The sequence below is a fragment of the Notothenia rossii genome (genome assembly GCF_949606895.1).
Source record: "Notothenia rossii genome assembly, chromosome: 9".
Classification (NCBI taxonomy): domain Eukaryota; kingdom Metazoa; phylum Chordata; class Actinopteri; order Perciformes; family Nototheniidae; genus Notothenia; species Notothenia rossii.
In genome coordinates, this window is record NC_136907.1 from 27,422,899 (window position 1) to 27,444,704 (window position 21,806).

The window sequence follows — 21,806 nt, forward strand, 5'->3', positions numbered from 1 at the left end:
TGCAGCAGCACTGAAAATACACTAAAATGTTGCTGATTCATTTGAATCCACCGATTACATTGTAAGTATAAAGAGCATTCTTTCAGTTTCAATTGCATTTGTATTCTAGGTCATTGATATTTTTAAAAAGGACCTGAGAAATCTTCAGGCCTTAATTTACAAAAAAACAAACTCCGAGTGATAGAAATGTTCCAGAACAGGTTATAATTATAAATCAGCTTGGCATCCCATCACACAGTTCCTTTATTGAAGTAAAACAAGTATAACAATCAAAGTTTACTTGAAGTACCAATAGTAAAAGTACTCATTATTCATCATTTATATAAATTATATTACTGGATCATAATTATTGATGCATCAATGTTCCTTAACTTTAATGCAGCAGCTGTTAAATGTGGTGCTTAATTTAACACACTGCTTGGTAGCTTAATCTGTTATAATGTATGATCATTTATTAGTTAATTTGTATGTTATTAAAGTTATCAGTTATATGAAGTGGGGGAATTTTTTTTCACAATATTTGTTCCAAAAATGTTGTGAAGTATCAAGAAAGTACATGTACATCAAATTATACTATACTATAAGCACAGTTCTTGAGTAAATGTGTTCTTACAATTTAGCATTGCCCTTACCAGCATTTCCACTTGGGCAATGTTTGCTGCTTTTTGTAAGTGTATGGACATTGCGCTGATTTAAAATGTGTCTTGCCTGTGATACCTTTTCATATAAAGAAATTGTGGTTTCCATTGATTTAGCAAAATATGCTTCTTCAGATGACATGTTTCTCGAAGGGTTTAAAATGTTTTTGACAAAGCTTCCAATCAATTCCACTTATTGATATCGGTGTCCCACAAGGATTAATATTGGGCTCCCTACTACTTAACAGTGTGGCTGCTTTTGCTGCCTCAAGATAACAATGCCCCAACAATGCCTGTGACCACACCTCACTTCCATGGGGGAACATGGATGCAAGTGCATTTGATTTAAAGACAGCTTGCGTGAAAATGACAAATCAGTCTGAAACCAGCAATGACATACGTGTAAGATATGGCCCTTAGGGTTTGGCTACATATCAGAAATGGAGTTAGTTTCCCTCCATGCTGCTGCAGATGCTGTTTGAGATAAAAGGTGGATCTGATTATGTTTATGACCATAAGAAAACATGTGGTCGTTGCTGACGCTTTGATTATGCCGTGTGATGACGCTGCTGGATCTGAACCCCTTTGATGTCTTGTATTGCCTGATAAAAGCAGCAAAGGTTCAAATCCCACAGCATTAACCCTTACATTCAGGTGGAGGTGGCTGAATGCTTTCAGAGATTTCTTAACCCTCGTAATGTCCTCCCGATTACTATGCACCTTGTGCCCTCTGGGGTCAAAAATGACCCCATCTTGCTTGTTTGATATTTAATGCATAAAATATAAAATGTGAATAAATGTTGTGTTACACCTTTAGTTCTACTTCAGTACAACCCATTACCACACATTTCTCCCTCAGTTTTGGAATTTAGTGCCGATAGACCCTTATTTATATGAAATTATATCATTTTCTGATAAAAAAAAAAAGTGAAACAATGAATTAATTTGACCATATTGTGTTGTGACTATTTGTCTTATCAGAGGCTGGTATATGTCAAAGTTTAGTAAGGATGCCCTTTTTGAATAATTTATATATTTTTAATAACAACACATAATCACACCTTGTGCCCTCTGGGGTCATTTTTGACCCCGTCTTGCTTGACTCTTATTTCAAGCATAAAGTATGAAATGTCAATCCATTTTGTGTTACACCTTTAGTTTTGCTTCAGTCCAACTCAATACCATACATTTTTCCCTTTGTTTTGGAATTTAGGGCCAAAATACCTTTTTTATATGAAATTTTACCATTTTCTGAGTTAAAAAATAAATGAAACTATTTAATAATTTGAACATATCGTATTGTGACTATTTGTCTTATCAGAGACTGGTATATGTCAAAGTTTAGTAAGGATGCCCTTTTTGAATAATTTATATATTTTTTCTGGGGTCATTTTGACCCTGTCTTGCTTGACTGTTATTTCAAGAATTTAAAGTGGAAACTTCACGCATTTCTGATTCCAGGCTGGGTTGATCTCAGACCACAGGACAAAGGAATTGTATGCAGACACGTCGAGAATGTTGAAGAAGACAACTAGGGGCCAACGGGCTGTCATTCTTTTGCACGTGTACACACTGTCAAGGTTATCGACACCTCCTTTGTTGTGATTGTAATCTTCGATGATTTTGGGCTTTTTGTCATCCCTGTCGCTCACAGCTGCATCCCGATGCAGAGTGCTCATCAGAAGAACATTTCTCTGTTTTTTGGGGAGATAGGACACCAGAGCATGGGTCTCGGTGAAAGCAAACTTCGATGAGAAACGAGCCCTGTCGGCTTTTGACACCAGTGCAGGGGGAAGCTCAGGTTTATTTCTCCTTACTGTTCCCACTATGAACAGCTTTATTTTCAGCAGCGCCAGGCCAAGGGCATGTGAAGTAAAGAAGTTGTCACAGGTTATCGTTTTTCCCTGGAGGCCTTCTGTCATGTCAAGGACAACTCGCATGCCCGGATTTTTTTCTGACGTCTCACCAGCAGGTTTGCCAGTGTATATCTGCATATTCCATGCGTAGCTTGACCTGGCATCGCATGCTGCCCATATTTGTATCCCATATTTCCCTGGTTTGCTTGGGATATACTGTTTGAATGGACAGCGACCTCTGAATGGGACCAGGCGCTCATCGACAGTCACATTAGTGCCTGGATTGTACATCATTGGCAGGAGAGACACCCACGTGTCCCAAACGTCTCGAATTGGAGCAAGTTTGTCTCGTGCCCGGCGATCTTTTCTTGTGTCTTTGTCATCAAATCTTATGACTCTGGAGATTTTATGAAACATTTTAAGTGTCATGGTAGCACGGAAAATTGCCCTAGCAGACTCTGCATTCCATAGACTTGCTGTAGCTTCTTTGCTGGATCGGTACACTCCAGCTAGAACCAACAAACCCACGTATGCCTGCAGGTCCATTTGATCCATCTTTCTCCATTTTTTCCCATAAACACGCTGCCCCTCCTTGTTAGTCATGTTCAGCACTGACTCTTCGATGGCCTTGGGCAGAAACAGATAAAAAGCGGACTTTATGTCCTCAATACGAGACCTTGCATACATGGTTGGACCCTGGCGACTTGTCTCTCTCTCTGCTTTCTCTGCTGTTACCATGCGACGTCCGTCACTGGGAGGGATGGAAGACCAGATCATTTTTTCATTCTTAGATTGGAAATATTCTTCCATCTCAGCTGGGTCCTCTTCCTCAGATTCTTCCTCATCAGTGGATTCTTCCACTTCCTCAAAATAAGTGCGGTCCTCCACTTCTGACACTTCTTCCATTTCTGATTCTACCTCTTCATATTCATTTTCCTCCATTTCAAAACCTTCTTCCATTTCAGAAGTGGGCGATGTGGGGGCTTCTTCAGAGGAAGAATTTGGTCTGTAACTTACATCGATCACCTCTTCATGAGTTTCCTCCTCTTCTGACCCTGAATCCTCCTCATCGGTTGATTTTTCCTCCATAACACGGTTAAAGATTAGCTCATGAACCTCCTCCACAGTCAACAGTTTCTGCCTCCTCATTTTGCTGCCTGTCTCTCTCAGAATAAAATGTGAAATGCCCCAACATTTGTGAGAAAAGGCCCGTTTGTTTTTGACTTGACAATTGATTGATCCAATACATCAAAGAATACATCGTGTGTGTGTGTGTGTGTGTGTGTGTGTGTGTGTGTGTGTGTGTGTGTGTGTGTGTGTGTGTGTGTGTGTGTGTGTGTGTGTGTGTGTGTGTGTGTGTGTGTGTGTGTGTGTGTGTGTGTGTGTGTGTGTGTGTGTGTGTGTCGTAAGGAGGGAGGGACTAAAAGGTGAAATGCCCCAGCAACCGTGAGAAAAGGCCTGTTTGTTTTTCGTTTATCTTTTTTGTTTATGATTTTTGTTGATCTAAAAATTGCTTGATCCTATACATCAAAAGTGTGTGTGTGTGTGTGTGTGTGTGTGTGTGTGTGTGTGTGTGTGTGTGTGTGTGTGTGTGTTTGTGTGTGTGTGTGTGTGTGTGTGTGTGTGTGTGTGTGTGTGTGTGTGTGTGTGTGTGTGTGTGTGTGTGTGTTTGTGTGTGTGTGCGCTCCGAGGAGCAGGCAGGGGGTTGTTGCAGCATTATGCTGAAAAAATGTACCCCATTGCTCCACTTTGTCCTGCGGGGTCATTTTTGACCCCAGAGGGCTCAAGGTGTTATAAAATACAATAAAACACCCATAATTCAATGAAATTACTTCAAATGTATTTTACTCGTTAAGAGCATAGTATTGAACCACCCCTATAATTTTCAGACCATTTGATGAATTAAAAACCTATTTTTGACAGCAATAGATTAACTTTTGGGGTCAAAAATGACCCCAGGACAACAGGAGGGTTTAAAGGAAGAAACACAACTGAATGCATAAGTAAAATGTTAAATCATGTCTCCTTTCTTTAGTATCTACAAAGCATTCTAGTGCATTAACCTGAAAAATCACACTTACAAAAAAGAGAAGGGCATTCAAAACCTAATGCAAGGTAACCGTTATCCTACAGGTGACTGAAGATGTCCAACTCTGTCCAAATTAAAGTTTAAATTATCTTAAACCCCAACTTTGTATCGAGAGAGAGAGCAGGAAAATGCTCGTTATTGTACTTTGACCAATATTTAACATTTTATCAAAATGGCTATAATTTAATGGTTTGATTCTGCAAACTGTCTTTTTAATTTTATTGAAAAAATGCTTGTGTGGACTTTGTATAAATGCATTAAACACATGTAGATTTACATTTAGTTTAGGTTATTGAAGGCAGTATTTTAATTTGTATCTGCTAGTGAACTACTTTTCAGTGTAAAAAAAAGGATTCCAAGGAAAATACGTCAAAGTGTGGCCTCATCGAGTTCACAGTGAGCAGGTTGAGTCAGTGGTTAGATGTTAGGCGGGCAACAATGTGAATGTAAAGGTTGAGGCGAAAAAGCTAGATAATAATTATGATAATACACCCTTGTTCTCTTATCTTTAGATGTTATGGGTCATTCTTTGTTTTAGACCTTTTATGCTTTACTCCTTATTGCGTCAAAAACACCCATCACTTCCCATGCAGAACACAGCACAATGAGGATGGGAGGACAGACTGCAGTCCCCACACAGATTCCTCAGCTGAGTCCAAATTAAAGCGTTTGATCTGAACTCTGAAGCTGTTTGTTTGGTGTCTGTCAATGGGGCTATTGTATGCAAATATTGCGCACAGCACCATATGACCTCTCCAGTGCAGGGCAGTGGCTAGTGTGAGGGAAATCATTAGCAATGCAAAGTCATGGTGCTATGATACTCTTGTTCACAGTAACGGATTGACAACAAAAAAAAATCTGCTAATGTCAACGTAAATGCTGCTGGATGTGCTTTATTCCAAAATACAGCTGAAGGTAAGTGTGCTCCATTTCTAACTCAGATCATACAGCTCGGGACAAGAGAGACAGTTTGTGTTGGGATGGTTAAATATGTGTCTTAAAGTGGCTGAGGTGTTTGGAAAACTCTTTGGATGTTCAGTTAAAGTCACATTAAAAAACTGTTACTTGAGATATTTTAAGACAAATGTGCCATTGTTATAGTGACAATCATACCAAATAACATTTACTGCGGTCCCTGACTCACCAAGTTCAGAATCTCCGTATTATGAGTTTAGCACTAGAACATTTCTTATTTAATGCACAACAATTTTGGATCACAAACAATCTTCAAAGAATTGAGGGCAATACAGACACCGATATGTTGGCCACTGATGCCCTCTTTGATTGCTACAACATTGCGACTGATGAAAGCATGTCACATGACGCATGGTGCCAGAATTCAGTGTTGCACTCTTAAGTGGCCTGCCAACTGCTGAGGGGGGCAGAGAGGCTTTCTTCTCCTCTGGATTCACATCCATGCCACACCAGCAGCTCAACACTTTCCTCTACGCTGCCTCCTATGCCTCTTACACCTCCTGCTGAGCCGGGTAACAACTCTCACTTTTATACTCGTCTGGATATTCAGACATGTTGGGGACTCAGCACAATTAATAATGATCAGCGCAGAGGAGATGAAAAACAATTTGATGCTTTTTAGGTTAGAAATTATTTCTGGACTTGGAACATTTTACTAAGACGAAGAAAAAGTAAGAAAGGTATTATTTTTGGAAGCATCCAAAGAACTATATTTAATGTTAGGTGAACTTTTATCTAAAATAGTACTCTTAGGCTGCAGTTTTGTTTTCAGGTTTGCTTCTTAAAAATGTTAGCTTCTTTAATAATCTTTTAAATGAGCATCGTTAGATAAGACTGTTGAGAAGATTGGAAATTGAACTAGTGACTTTTTAACTGTGATGCTTCAGGGTTATTCTTACTATCTATTTATCTGACAATTTCTTACACAGTTTTTCTGTTAATTGCTTGAACTTTGATAAATATTTAAAAATGGTGTTCACAAAATCATGAGGTCCAAGGGGACCTCTTAAAATCACTTGTTTTGACTGACCGACGTCAAAAGCCCAACAACATTTAGTTTATCACGCAGAACAAGGAAAACCTGAGAACCTGGAACCATACAAAACTTGGTATTTTGCTTGAAAGAAAAATCTCCTAATAGTAGCTTGATTTAGCAATTGTTGATTGACATTTAATTTAAAAGTCAACTGTCAATCAACTAATTAATCATTCTTTTGTTGTGTGAATGCATTGTATTTTCAGCTTTTTAAAATCTCCTCTGAAAAAGGGGGCCAGATTGAAGCAGCTTGGAAAAATATTTCAACTAAATAAGCTATCCGCGTTTAAGGAGATGTGTAAAGGTTATAATGTATTTTCCTATTCCAATTTCCCCAGAGTGCACGCCCCAGCTTCTATTTCCCTGAATCTTTGATAAAAGTGTGGCTGTGGCAAAAGGAAACATTATTAGTTAAATATCTAATCGCAAGGCCTCATAATTAAGGGAAGTGTGGTTTCAGTTTTGTAGTTTTATAGAGTAAGACCCAAAACGAGGGAGATAATACAAATGTTATTGTGGAAAACGTTTGTTTTTGTTGTAATATATTTGTATTGTTCTCTGTTTATTGGTGTGTGTTATTTGTATCCTTTTTTTTGAGGATTTCATTTTTTCTTCTGTTCCTCAATGCCTTAGGCTTTTGTCTTGTGTTTCACTATATTCCTTTCGTCCTGGAAAAGCTTATTCGTTACAATGCTCTCTCAGCTCTTTGTCCTATGATGTGTTCTCCATCAGACCCGGAACTAAAGATGAACTGGGCATCGTTTTATGCTGTCATCAGCGGGGTGAACAGACACTCCACAGGCATCGGTCGCATCTGGCTCTCTGTCCTCTTCATTTTCCGCATCCTGGTCCTGGTGGTGGCGGCGGAGAGCGTGTGGGGCGACGAGAAGTCGGGCTTCACCTGCAACACCCAGCAGCCGGGCTGCAACAGCGTCTGCTACGACCACTTCTTCCCCATCTCCCACATCCGCCTCTGGGCGCTGCAGCTCATCCTGGTCTCCACCCCTGCCTTGTTGGTGGCCATGCACGTGGCCCACCGCCGCCACGTGGATAAGAGGATCTACAAACTGTCAGGGCGATCCAACCCCAAAGACCTGGAGATGATAAAGACCCAGAAGATGAAAATCTCAGGGGCTCTCTGGTGGACGTACGTCATCAGCCTGTTTTTCCGCATCGGCTTTGAGGTCACCTTTATGTATTTGTTTTACATGATCTACCCTGGGTACAAGATGATCCGGCTGGTGAAGTGTGACTCGTACCCCTGTCCCAACACGGTGGACTGCTTCGTGTCGAGGCCCACCGAGAAAACTGTGTTCACCGTGTTCATGCTGGCTGTGTCGGGGGTTTGTATTATACTCAACATCGCAGAGGTGCTGTTCCTGGTGGGGAAGGCCTACGGCAAGCATTTGCACACTGCTGGAGAATCGACTGTGGGGGCTTGGATCCAACAGAAACTCTGCTCATAACACAGATTTCATACCCGTCCAAAGGGATTACACTGAAAAAACTGAAATGTTGACTTTAGTTAAATGTTTTATGTCAACAGATTACACATAACTGTATTAAGTTATTTGAAAGCAATACTATCAAATTAAACTTGTTTTTATTGCTTTCAACTAACCTAAAACAGTTACAATACAATACATTTAATTAAAGTCAATGTTTCAGTGTTTTCAGTCTAGATCCAAGTGACAGCCATTAATTCAACTTGAGTAAGGTGTATATAATAAACTGTACATCGCTGTTTCACATGCAAGTGATTTATCCAACGGTTTGGTATCTCAGAGACAAGGCATTCAACGACAAAGCGGGGAAGAAGCGGGGAAGAATATTCTCAAATGTCCTCACCAGATTTAAGAATATATTTCAAATGATTCCCAAAGGAACTTAGTTAGTATTCTGTCAACATTTTCTGCCATGAACCCAAAGACTGCACACCACAGCACATTACTGTAATGATGTAACATAATGGCTTCAGGTCAAACTGAAAAAACTGAAATGTTGAGTTGAATTAAATGTATTATTGTCAAATTGCACATAATTGTATCAGGTTAGGTTAAATAAATAATATTAAGTTGAAACTAATATGTTTTATTTAAACTTAATATTATTGCATTCAACTAACCTAATACAGTTATGTGTAATTTCTTGACATAATACATTTAATTAAAGCCAATATTTCATATTTTTTTTGTCCAAATAAAGATACATTTACTCGCATTATATATAGACAGCATTAGAGGATTTATTTTGCAAGGTACTTTAATGCATACATTGGTGGACTTTCATTTTGTTGAGGACTTTTGGTCTTGAAATTATTAAATTGTGATACATGCTATTTGAAATTATAACATTGTGTCTAAAAGTGTGCCGGATAAATATCTTGATCATTTAAATGTACAATAATCAGCATATATGATCACATTTGTCATGCTTTTGTCTAAATCAAAAATTGATTGAGATCACCGTGGATATAATATAATGGACTGTAGGATTGATGGATTTTCTTCTGCTGGCATAAGCTAGATTTAGTACTAATACATGAAAAACACGTGCAATGATTCAGTGTGTGTTTGATACCGATGCTTAACTTTGGTGGTTAAATTGCTTAGATACAAAAAAGCAATAACCTACAATATAAAAAAAACTTGAATTGCAAACTCTTTTTCTCTGAAATGTAATACTTATTGCTAAACCTGTTTAAATGTTTATTTATTGTCAATGTATTACAAAAATAAAATCAACCAAAGTTTGTTTAACTGTCACTAAATCCTAAATGTAAGAAAAAATGTATCTAACGTGCTGAAATGACTCTTGTGTATAGCATATTAAATTGAACCCATTTTACTCCAGTGTCGCAGCATACGGCAGATTGAAATGGTTGGTAGCACATTTTTATTACCTATTACCAAAGTGAATGTAATACTTGAATACCAGACCAACACACTCTCACTCCATAATCGTCCAGGAGCGACGTTTGGTCAGGGTCCCGTGGCGTGCAGTTGTGACGCTCCTAGGCTCCTTCAGCTTCATAAAGGGACGCAAATAGCTTTCAACTGATTGCAATGTATTCCCATCTGCTGCGGGATTTGACGCTCATGGAAGCACGGCATTCGTTTGTGTCTGCTGCCCTTAAAGGCAATGTGAGCGTCCATTCCCATTGGATAACGGAGAATTGTACACCCGGAAGTAAGTATTCCCCTTACTGTTGATAGATTTTACAGTGATATCTGCACTACTCATCGACTAAAAAACACCAGATTATCCTTGTTAATTACACAACATTGATTGGTTTAAATTGTGTGCTATGCTTTTGTATTTTTCCCCTTCGATTCGGAGAAACAAATATTTTTTCGGAGTAAAGGATGGCAGAAGACACTACACTACCCAGAATCCCCAGCTATCGTTTAGGACTACAGCATCTGCTCTATTTGACAAACCCCGTGATTAGTTCTCAAGCTCTGTGATTGGTTGACCTCCAACTGCATTCCATATGAAAAAAAACATTTCGTAAAAGATAAAATCATACTTTATTCAGCAGTGCTTGCTTTACTCTTTGAAAGTCATCACATGAATGCATTGTAATAAATAGTTTGGCTGCATTAAATATATTACACATCTGTCGTAGTTCTTTATTTTTATTTATCTACAGAGAGTAACATCTACGTCACTTCCGGGCAAAAATTACGGCCCCGCCCACTTTTGGGGGAAAACAACGATGCATTTGAATGGCGGTCAATACAAATTCTGAAGTTTTTGCGCATCCGATCAATTTTTTCTGAAAACCGTGGATTTTTGGATCTTCAAAGAGCTCGATTACGATGGTCAGTCAGGCAAACAATTACATTTGATCATTGGTAATCGACAATCAGTCTTGATATATGGTTAAATTAAAATCAGTAGGCGAGGCTGTAATTTCTCCAGTTTATTGTTTTGTATTAACTACTAGACCGCTGGGTCATGTTAAGACCATCTTTTCTGTGTTGCTGTGGGTTTTTTCCATCGCTTTTGTGTTAAAAATATCAAAACAATAATTAAATATATCCGTCGTAAAGTAAACCAGAAACAGCAGTATATTTTATTTTGTTAACACTGTAAACTTGACAGCTTTTTAACCCAAACCACCTACTGGTTAAAGCACGTTATTACACGTTTAGAGTAATGCAATGCAGGTAGATTGTGCTACCTGCTTGAAATGGGATGGAACCATGGCAGACTGTCCAAAACTGGATTTGAACGGGTCCACCGCGTCCCTCCCCCACCCCGTCCCAAGAACTACACATGCTGGCTATTGTGTTTCGCAACATGTTCTCTATCTATGGCACATCTCTACTGGGAGTTGTAGTTTTAAAGGACGTTTTCGTATTTCCCATAATAATAAGTTGCCAGTATACTGTGTACATCCCTGGAGGTTTAGGGGATGGGAAACACTCAAATTTAAAACATATAATTAATAAATGGGTGAAAATTGCTTGTGCCCATAATGGGCAACATTAATATATATACCCACATGCCAGCTATGTCAGAAGAGCTTTATTTAACAGCTGATCTTATGTTTGTGACCCCTCCTGTTGTTAATTGATGACATTACATGAATTGATAAGCCTGAAACATGTACTTGTCAAGGTTCAGAGGCAAATTTTGCAAATATGGCAGTAGCCATCGATCATCTTAAGATAAGATATACTTTATCGATCCCAAGTTAGAAAAATGTGCGTTACATCAGCATGTGTAACAGTTGTGAATATGCAGTGGTGTTTATTTGTAAATCATTTAGTATAATCACACAAATTCTGTGTTTTATAGTTAATAATTCTGTGTTCTTTATTTATTGATTGTTCAATACCTGACAAGGCCGGAGATGAAATATCTATATACATCCTATAAGAGTATAATACATATGTATAATATCAGTTAAAATAAGTGCTTCAACATAGTTAACATTGCTGGAGGTATATGCACAAATATTGATAAATGTCTTGTAATGCACTATTTTTTTTTTTTAAACAATATGTTTATTAATTTTCATTCTTACAAATACTTACGACAACAAAACATTAAAATAAAACAAATGATGTGAAAAACAGAGACAAAGACAAGACAGGACATCATTAAAAAAATTAAATGAAATTGAAATATAAAATATATAATAAAAATAAGAGACATTAAATAAAATGACATTTTACAATAAAATAAAATTGGGCAGTAGCAACATTATCCTAATAAGTTTACACAGTCACATCAGTTTAAGAAGTACTTTACTTTTCCATTCAACCAGATCGCTCTCATGGATTTCCATTATTATTCCTTAGCATGTTGGGACGCATTAACATCGCCCAACAGTTGAGTAAACGGGCCCCAAATGCTATCGTAGGTTTCATTTTTCCTTTTCAGAATATACGTTATCTTCTCCATAGAACAGCAATTACTAATTTCCCTCAGCCATTGGCCCACATGTGGCCTCTGAGTGTTCTTCCATGACAAGGCAATCGAGCGTTTTGCTTGGAGTAAACACATGTTTATGAGATTCTTTTTATTCTTTGTTATGACTGGGGTGGAGGGGTAAAGTCCCAAAATAAACAATTTAGGATCAAGAGGTATCTTAACATCTAGCATTTTGTGAATTATTTGTGAGATCTCGCACCAGAAAGTTGCAATCTCTTTGCACTCCCACATGCAGTGAAAAAGTGTCCCTTTAGACTGTTCACACTTAGTACATATATCTGGAATGTTATTATTAAACTGATGTAATCTCACAGGTGTTATGTACGTGCGCATCAGCCAGTTGTGTTGTAGTAATCTTAATCTGGTATTCGCAGTTTGTCTATGTGCCTCAGTACATATCACACCCCAGTCATCCAAGGAAATATCCTCCTGTATATCTTCCTTCCAGGCGTTAAGCCGGTCGGTAGAGGATTCAGTGGAGTTAAAAACCAACAAGTTATATAGCACTGAAATAAGCCTTTTCCCATGACAATTATCAGAAATCACTCATTCCAGTTCAGAAAGTGGTGGGGGAGTTAATAACTGGTTGAGGGATGCAGTTATAAAGCTTCGTACCTGTAAGTATTTATACAAATTGCTATTTGAAAGGCCAAATTTAGTATGCAACTGTTCAAATGACATCAACGTTTCATCTTGAAACATATCTCCTATTTTTGTTAGACCTTTCGTTGCCCAATGATGGAAACCTTGGTCCATTCTTCCTGGTTTGAATTGGTCATTTCCCCAGATTGGGCTAAAACGGGACATTGATGATTTTCCCCCTAGCACATCTTGAATTTTATACCAAACATTGATCATATTCAATACAAATGGGTTAGATGTTTGTTCCCTGAGCTTTTTAACATTGGCAGAATACATGTATACTCAGTGTCTACCCACGCTGGGACTGGGTCGGGGGAGAAGTAATACATTATGCTGCGTAATTGGGCAGCCCAGTAATACCACTGGAAGTTAGGAAGTTTGAGTCCTCCTCTGTCATACGGTAAGTATAATAACGTCAAACGTAGCCTGTGTCTTCTATTATTCCAAATGAAATTCGAACAAGTTTTCCTCAATTTAGTGAAATGCGATAGTGGCAAGGGTAAAGGTATGTTTTGAAACAGGTACAATAGTTTTGGAAGGATATTCATTTTCAGTATATTTATTCGCCCTATTAAAGAAATTGGCATATTAGACCATCTTTCCAGTGATTTATAAATTGATTGAAGAGCAGGATCATAATTGGTTTTTACAATTTTTCCCACATCAGGCACTATATGTATACTTAGGTAGGTAAAAGAGTCTGTTGAGTTGAATGAGGACACATGGTCCATAGGATTGCATCTTTCTTTTCCATTCAATAACATTATGGAGGATTTTGCATTATTCATCTTATAACCCGCAAATAATCCAAACGTCTTAATTACATTTAGTAAAGCTGGAATTGAATTAGCTAAATCCGTGAGGAACAAAATGACGTCATCCGCGAAAAGAGCTATGCAATGTTCTAGCTGTCCCAGCCTGACACCTGAAATATTCTTGTGTGTCCTTATTGCTATGGCGAAGGGCTCTATGGCGAGTGTAAATAGGAGGGGTGACAAAGGGCACCCCTGTCGGACCCCCCTATTAATATTGAATGGTTGAGAAATAACATTGTTAGTCAGAATTTCAGCTGTGGGTTGAGTGTACAATAACCTTACCCAATTGCAGAAAGCAGTCCCAAATCCAAAACGGTCTAGTGTTGCAAATAGAAAAGGCCATTCTATTCTATCAAACGCCTTTTCGGAATCGATTGATAGCAGAGCAGTGTATGGCGCGTCTTTCCTCTCGCGAAGTATATTTAACACTCTCCGTACGTTATGAGAGCCTTGTCTCCCTTTAACAAATCCATTTTGATCCATATCTATAATGACAGGGAGAAGAGACTCCAATCTACGTTCTAATACTTTGCAGAGAATTTTAATGTCCGAATTTAGAAGTGAGATTGGATGGAAAGATTGGCATTTATGGGCTGGTTTGTTTGGTTTTAAAATTAAAATGATCATGGCACCTCTCAATGAGGGAGGGAGTGACCCGTTTTTATAGGATTCCTGAAGCATTTCTATAATTGGAGTTAAAAGTTTCCTCTTGAATTTCTTATAAATATCGATTGGTAATCCATCAGGACCAGCTGCTTTGCCAAAATTCATGGCATCAATTGCTTCTATAATTTCCTCTGTTGACAAATCAGAATCCAGGTTGATTTTTTCTTCATTTGAGACACTTGGGAATTTTAAATTATCCAAAAATGAAGTTGTAGCATCCGAATTAGGCGGATATTCTGAGGAGTATAACGTTTAATAGAATTGTCTAAAGGTTACATTTATTTCTTCAGGATCCACAGTCACATCTCCCTTAGAATTTTTGATTGCATTAATAGATCTTTCTGATTGTAGCTGTTTAATTCTCCAGGCCAGAGGTCTACCTGGTTTTTCTCCCTGATCATAAAAATTATGTTTAAGCTTCAACAAGCTATTCGCAGCCCTCTCAGCAGATATTTTATTGTATTCAGCCTTCAGAAGTAATAGTTCCTGATATGGGTTTTCTGAGCTATCCATAAACTAGTTTTTCTCTAGCACTTTAATTTTATAATCCAGCTCTTCCAGTTTTTGACGGATGCATTTTAATTTAGGAGACGTAAAACTTATAATCTGTCCTCTGATACAAGCCGAGGTCTGACTTGTGTTCATTTAAAAAAACATATCTATTTGTTTCCCAATAAAGTCTATAAAAACCGGGTCCTGTAGCCAGTTTATATGAAAACGCCATCTCGGACGGCTATTAACCAGTTTAGAATCTACATATGTAAAAGATATCGGGGCATGATCAGATAACACTATGGCATCATAGTTGCAGTCTTTAATTTTATATCTTATCCGTGTTGATATTAGAAAGTAATCTATCCGTGAATAGGTTTTATGTGTGCTAGAGTGACAAGAATATTCTATATTGTTTGGGTTCAGATCCCGCCAGATTTCTGATAAGCTCAAATCCTTCATAAAATTTAATATAAATGTTCTAGCTCTAATATGGGACGTGTCCGATCCAGTAGATTGGTCTATTTGTGGGTTCAGGGCCACATTAAAATTGCCTCCTACAATGAAATTACCTGGGAGCGTTGATAAGGTCAAGAATAAATTATCAAAAAATGCGGGGTCATCTTCGTTGGGGCCATAAACATTCACTAAATTAAGTTTCTCGTATAGTAATATGCCCTGAAGTATAATGTACCTGCCCTTGGGATCAATTATTGAATTGACTACTTGAAATGGGATTGACTTGTGAATTAGGGTTAGAACTCCTCTGGCATGTGAACTATAGGAGGCTGAAGACACTTGGCCTTGCCATCTTTTTTTGACTTTAGACAAATCACACTGCATCATATGAGATTCCTGCAGGAAAACTATGTGTGAGTGTTTTTGTTTTAGTCTACTAAGTACCTGCTTCACTTTAGTTAATTTACCCAAGCCCCTGCAATTCCAAGATGTAACCTTAACCTTCATAGATTTAGACATACCTCAATCGAACATATATTGTGTTATATAGGTTGTTCAGTGACTGTAATAGTGAGTGGATAAACGATGCTGCCCTAACAAAATACGTGTAAAAAGACATATATTCGAACACATAAGTACACATAAAACCCCAACCCTCTAACATACATTTCCCCCGGAGATCTACAGAAAAATCTCCCCTCCCTCTTACCACCTCCGACATGGCCAACCTACCACCAGACCTGCACACTGTAGTGGGCTGTCCTTTGTCCCCTCTTTTACCCTCCCCCTGCAACGTGTTACAGATTCCCCTTAAGTTAACACTTTCAGAACCCACACAAATACATCCCCCCCCCCCATCTCTTTCCCAAACTCCAAAAGTGCCATTCGTTCACGATAACAGCAACATTACCCGATTCCTAACTTTTGCAAGAACAAATATTGTAAACTTTGAACATTAAGGTGAATAGCTTGAATTCAAATAAGAATTATATTCCAACCAGTGGAACCGTTGTATAATTTACCAATCAAAAAATAAACAAATTGAGCCTCCATTCTAGGGGGCATCGCCTTTCGCTGCCCACTTGACTCCCAAAGCAAAGAAAGAGAAACATTGAACAAATTGAGAGGTTGCCTATGTTGCCTTGTAAACTGGCAATCGTAAAAACGTAAATTATTATTGGGGCATCCGCTCCGAAATTTACATATATATATAAGCGGTGTTCACGTGGTTCATTTCAAACGCCAGGATTCCAGGAATGTGCAAATATCCTTCCCTTCTGCCGCTTCAGGTAAATTCACCAATCCTAAATTGGATATTCTGCTCCTGTTCTCAGAGCTGTCCAGTTTCGAGGTAAGCTTGGCAACTTGTTCTTCTAGGCTCACGGCTGTCCTCTGCAGGGAGACGACGTCATCTTCGGCATTTGATATTCGCTCCTCCGTCTCGGATATTCTCTTCTGACAACTGGTCGGCTCACTTTTAACGCTGTTGACTGCTGCAAGTAGCCCATCCAGTTTAGATGAGAACTCTGTCTTCAGGCCATTTATTGCTTGTAGGATAGCATTGTCGGTGTTGTCAGTGGTAGCGTTAGCTTCTGAGCTACCCTTGCACTCCTTGCTAGCTGAGTTGTCGCCTTGTAGCGTGGCCATGGCGTCCTCACTTGCTCCGTCTTCTGTTGAGTTTTCCGCCTTTTTTGTTTTTTTTGACGGTTTCTGTGGCATAATGGATGTTGTGGGGGTTTAGAAGCAAATACCAGGCAGTTTTAGGTGGGTTCCGATTAATTAGAATAGGATTTTAGTAGGAATACTGTAGCAACCGTGCTGGGGAGTGTCAGCCTCTCAGCTCAGCGCCATAACCGGAAGTCCTGTAATGCACTATTGAGGAACCTGCGACCCAAGTTTTTCATTCATTGCATAACTACACCGTTTTATGTATATATGTCAATAAACCTTAGAAAATCTTGAAATCTTGAAAGGGATGTGCAAAATAGTCATTATATACAGTCTTTAATTAACTATTAGTAGAGAATAACGACGAGTAATGAATATACTTTATAGGGATCCTATTAATATCTAATAATAAAAATAATGAAATTCAATAACATGCTTTAACCACCAGGTGTCCCTTTCTATCAGCTGTGCACCTTTATGGTGTAAATACAGCCTATCTACCAATTGGATCAAATATAAAAGTCAGCCGAATTAGTGTTGATCCTGCGAGGAAACGTGTTGTGTGAAAAGAAATGTAAGATGTTGTTTAATTGCTGATATATTTATGATCCACGTCACGTTTTCAGTGTTGGCGGCAGTTCCTCATGTTTGTCTAGAAGTCTTCTCATCAGGGCTCTATACATAGAGAACTACGGCAGATATGTAATATTTAATGCAGCCGAACCGTGTATTACAATACCGTTATGTGATGACTTTCAAAGAGAAAAGCAAGCACACTCGGAATAAAGTATTATTTAAAAAAAAATAATGTTTTCGGTCTGTTTCCGGTATTTGTTAATGACAATGTGATGTGAGATGTGAGACTGGAATTGCACAGGGGAAAATAACGTATCTTTAGATGCGGATTTTGTTAAACTAATACGTTTGCGCTGTGGACCAACACTATACATTGACGGAGAAAGGGGTAGCAATAAAGATAACACCATTAAACAGTTACACAACTTAACAGAAATAATATCGATAGCAGCGTCCCTAGCAACCACCTTGGTAACAATGAAAACGTTCTATGGACGCAATTTCCTGAAGTAATCTTCGTAATAACTAGCAAACTAAAGATCATGTACATCCACTGCACACATAATCTGAAATAACAACTCATATTTCTCGCATCAAATGACATCAAAACGCATTTTAATGGCCAAACTAACTTTAAAATAGGCATTTTCCACCGAGAATAAAACGAAGTTCGGCCATGTATTTTTTTTCTGCAGGGAGAAATTTGAAGATCACGTGACATAGACGCCAGCCATTGGAATTAATGGGGTTTGTCGAACAGAGCAGATGGTGTAATCCTAAACGATAGCTGGGGATTCTGGGTAGTGTAGTGTCTTCTGCCATCCTTTACTCCGAAAAAATATTTGTTTCTCCGAATCGAAGGGGAAAAATACAAAAGCATTGCACACAATTTAAACCAATCAATGTTGTGTAATTAACAAGGACAATCTGGTGTTTTTTAGTCGATGAGTAGTGCAGATATCACATTGCCTTTAAGGGCAGCCGACACAAACGAATGCTGTGATTCCATGAGCATCAAATCCCGCAGCAGATGGGAATACATTGCAATCAGTTGAAAGCTATTTGCGTCCCTTTATGAAGCTGAAGGAGCCTAGGAGCGTCACAACTGCACTCCACGGGACCCTGACCAAACGTCGCTCCTGGACGATTATGGAGTCAGAGTGTGTTGACCAGACGGCAGCAGGAATAAATAATACACAGAGATGATCACATGAGTCACAGTATAGTGCCCGCTTTCTGTGAACCTCAGCTGTCATCAGTGGACCTGGGAGAAAAACAACCAAACTCTGAGATCCCTGGAGCCGTGCTGCCACCTGTGAGGAATCGTCTCCGGCTGATTAAGTTCTTCTTAAAAGCTCTTACAGGCCAGAGTGCAGAGTGTGGTGTTATCAATAGCCAGGCCAGTACGGGGTCAGTGTGTGGGTCACAATGGTCGACCCCCTGGACAGCTGGACCCACCGTGACCTCACATGAGGGCACTTCTCTTTTTATGGAACACGTCAACACCAGTCCACACACCATGTATGGAGTTCCGATTGGCAGCAAAAACGAAATCCTCCAAACTGTTACACGTTATATGAGGGGCATCTCAATCCCATGTGTTGCTAAAAGGATTAGAAAAGTTATTTTAGAGAAGGTCATCAGAAGGAGGCTGATTTAGTTGAGGATCTTCTTAATTAATGTTGCAAATTAGTCAGTTATTGATTTAAATAAGTTGCCAACAATACTGCTGATCTTCTGTGATGAGAACAGGTCAGGCTTTATCGGCTAAGGTTGTTACTGATCAACTTCAACCCTATTATGTGTCAATGGTGGATATACAGTATGTATGAAATGTACTTGATATCGTAAAAATCTAAACTTAAACTAAATGCCTGCATTCAAAATGTGTTCATACTAACATCAGAATGTTATGTTATGATGTACAGTATGATAAAATATATTGTGGTGTTTTTGTTACTTACAGAATTTTAAGGTGAAGCAAATACGATCTAAATTATATACATTTGGCAGGTATAATCAGTAATAATGGAGAGCATTTCATAGCTGTAACTTTAATATAATATAATAACACTTTCTAAAATGCTATTTGAACATAATAATCTGCAAATAGCACTATAAACTTTACTTTAAGTGATATTTGATGATAAATATTTTGGTACCACTTTACAATAAGACTACCCTTATAAGGATTCATAAAGGGTTTATAATTAGGTTATTAATGAGGTTTTAAACACTTTATTAATCATTAAGAACCATTTATAAAATCAGTTCTAACATAGTTTTCATACATCAACACAGGCTCACTATTTGGCAAGATGATTAAGCCTTATACTGGCTTACTTAATAATAATTAATAGCTTACTTTGTCTTCTTCATCAGCCAACATCCTTGGTATTTGTTGTTCACTGAGTTGATTCTCCCCCCATCCATCTTGATGTTTCTTGGCATCTCTTTATGACCATTTATTTATGAGTTAACATTTATAACTGCCAAAAGGGAGCCTTGTAAAGTGTTAAACAAATCACCATTTATTAATGAGTTTCTACCATTTATAATTTGTTTAAGTTATATTAAGCCTTAAAGTTATGCATAAATTAGGGCGTGGTTACATTGAGTGACAGGTCATTCCAGTGACTGCTGTTGTTAGATTCCTGTCTCTCTGCTAGCAGCTCCGTGATGCTACAGGGACACTGCCTGCTCAGCTCATCCGGGGAACATAAGTTGAACTCGGCCGTGTTTGTTGTGCTGGTGCCTTGTGGACTATTCTTCATCATGCTTATATTGTACTATTGCTCCACGTTTAAAACAGACGGTGCATGAATGCGGTTTTGCGGTAAGTGAAATTGAAGTACTTTATTTATGTGTTGCTTATGTTTTGAATCAGCTAACGTTAATGAATGTTAAGGCTTGGGTCACTTAAGCATGTAAGCAAGTGGTAGCTACATCTGTGCTAACGATGCCAAGTTAAAACATAATAGTGAAGTATGATAATACTGTAGAATAAACGGCTTCTGTTTGGGGTTGGTAAAATAAGGTAATCCTTCTAAATTAAAGAGATATTTTATTAGGTACGTAACTGTATGCATTGCTAAGGTTAATTTAAATTCGCTATGCTCGATTATGTAGACAAGCTAACCTCAAACTTAAAGTAGTGTTGAAGAGCGGCGTAGTGTATGTGAAATTAACCTCACAATAAGATGTGTGTATATTACAAATAATAATGTCATTTTTCAAGATGATTACTTAGATATTACAATGTGGTTGGTTGAGCTGGAGTTCATTATTTTTATTAATTGTATTACCAAATTGGCATCAAATAAATAGTAAGCATTGGTAATACCAATGCTGATAAAGTAAACTATTTTATTTGAGTATTTGTGTCTGGGAGAAGGTACTGTACCCAGTTCCTATGTCGCAGTTATAGACTGGGCTTTCTTGTACAAGAAAATAAGAATATATCAATATGGGCCATTACTGTATAATTATCCTTAAATTATGTTATACAATGCACCTAATAAAAAGTATGGCATTTTGAAACATGATGTACAACAATTTTTACTGTAATTTGTGTGCATTTTGTTGTTAACTAAGATGATGTTATGATTTATTTTTTGTGTGGACACTTTGGACATACCTGGAGAAGGAAGAAATGGGTGGGAGTTAAAGACAAAAGGCAAGGCAAGGCAGGGCAAGTTTATTTATAGCACCTTTCAACACAAGGCAATTCAAAGTGCTTTACAAAAATGAAAGACATTAAGATCATTAAGAAACATATTATAAAATGATATCTAAAAACACTAATTTAAAAGCCATGATATAAAAATTAAATTTAAAAACACTAATTTAAAAGCAAAGATAAAAAGCAAAGATAATAAAGGTTACAGTGCAGTTTAAGATATGAATATATCATTTAAAAGCAGCGGCAAAAAGAAAAGTCTTAAGCCTGGATTTAAAAGTAGTAAGAGTTGCAGCTGACCTGCAGGTTTCTTGGAGTTTGTTCCAGATATTTGGAGCATAATAATTGAACGCTGCTTCTCCATGTTTAGTAGACTCTGGGGACAGAAAGCTGACCAGTTCCTGAAGACCTGAGTGTTCTGGATGGTTTATAATTTAGCAGGAGGTCAGAAATGTATTTTGGGCCTAAACCATTCAATGCTTCATAAACCAGCAGCAGTATTTTTGAAATTAATTATTTGACACTCAGGAAGGCAGTGTAAAGACTTCAGAACAGGAGTGATGTGATCCACTTTCTTAGTGTTAGTGAGGACTCGAGCAGCGGCGTTCTGAATTAGCTGCAGCTTTCTAATAGATTTTTTGTGAGCCTGTGAAGGTCCATCTTTTCTTGAACTTTAATGCGATACAATTGGTATTTTTTTAACCATATTTAACCGGATGAAGGATTTTAGTCACGGACGTCTGGGTCTTAAGTTACGAGAGCAACAAGTT

The 21,806-nt window shown here is 38.1% G+C and overlaps 1 protein-coding gene across 3 annotated transcripts; it reads left to right on the forward strand.

The window, feature by feature from the left end:
- The first annotated feature begins 5,340 nt into the window (after positions 1–5,340).
- gjb1a (gap junction protein beta 1a) lies at positions 5,341–10,214 on the forward strand. 3 transcript variants are annotated; one of them, XM_079651632.1, is made up of 2 exons: positions 5,341–5,498; positions 7,327–10,214. In XM_079651632.1, exon 2 carries the CDS (start codon positions 7,341–7,343, stop codon positions 8,058–8,060), a length of 720 nt encoding a protein of 239 aa, XP_079507758.1. In that variant the 5' UTR covers positions 5,341–5,498; positions 7,327–7,340; the 3' UTR covers positions 8,061–10,214. The 3 variants fall into 3 exon arrangements, with proteins under 3 accessions (XP_079507758.1, XP_079507757.1, XP_079507759.1); XM_079651631.1 differs by lacking the exon at positions 5,341–5,498 and adding an exon at positions 5,546–6,070; XM_079651633.1 differs by lacking the exon at positions 5,341–5,498 and adding an exon at positions 6,084–6,229.
- Positions 10,215–21,806: the final 11,592 nt, after the last annotated feature.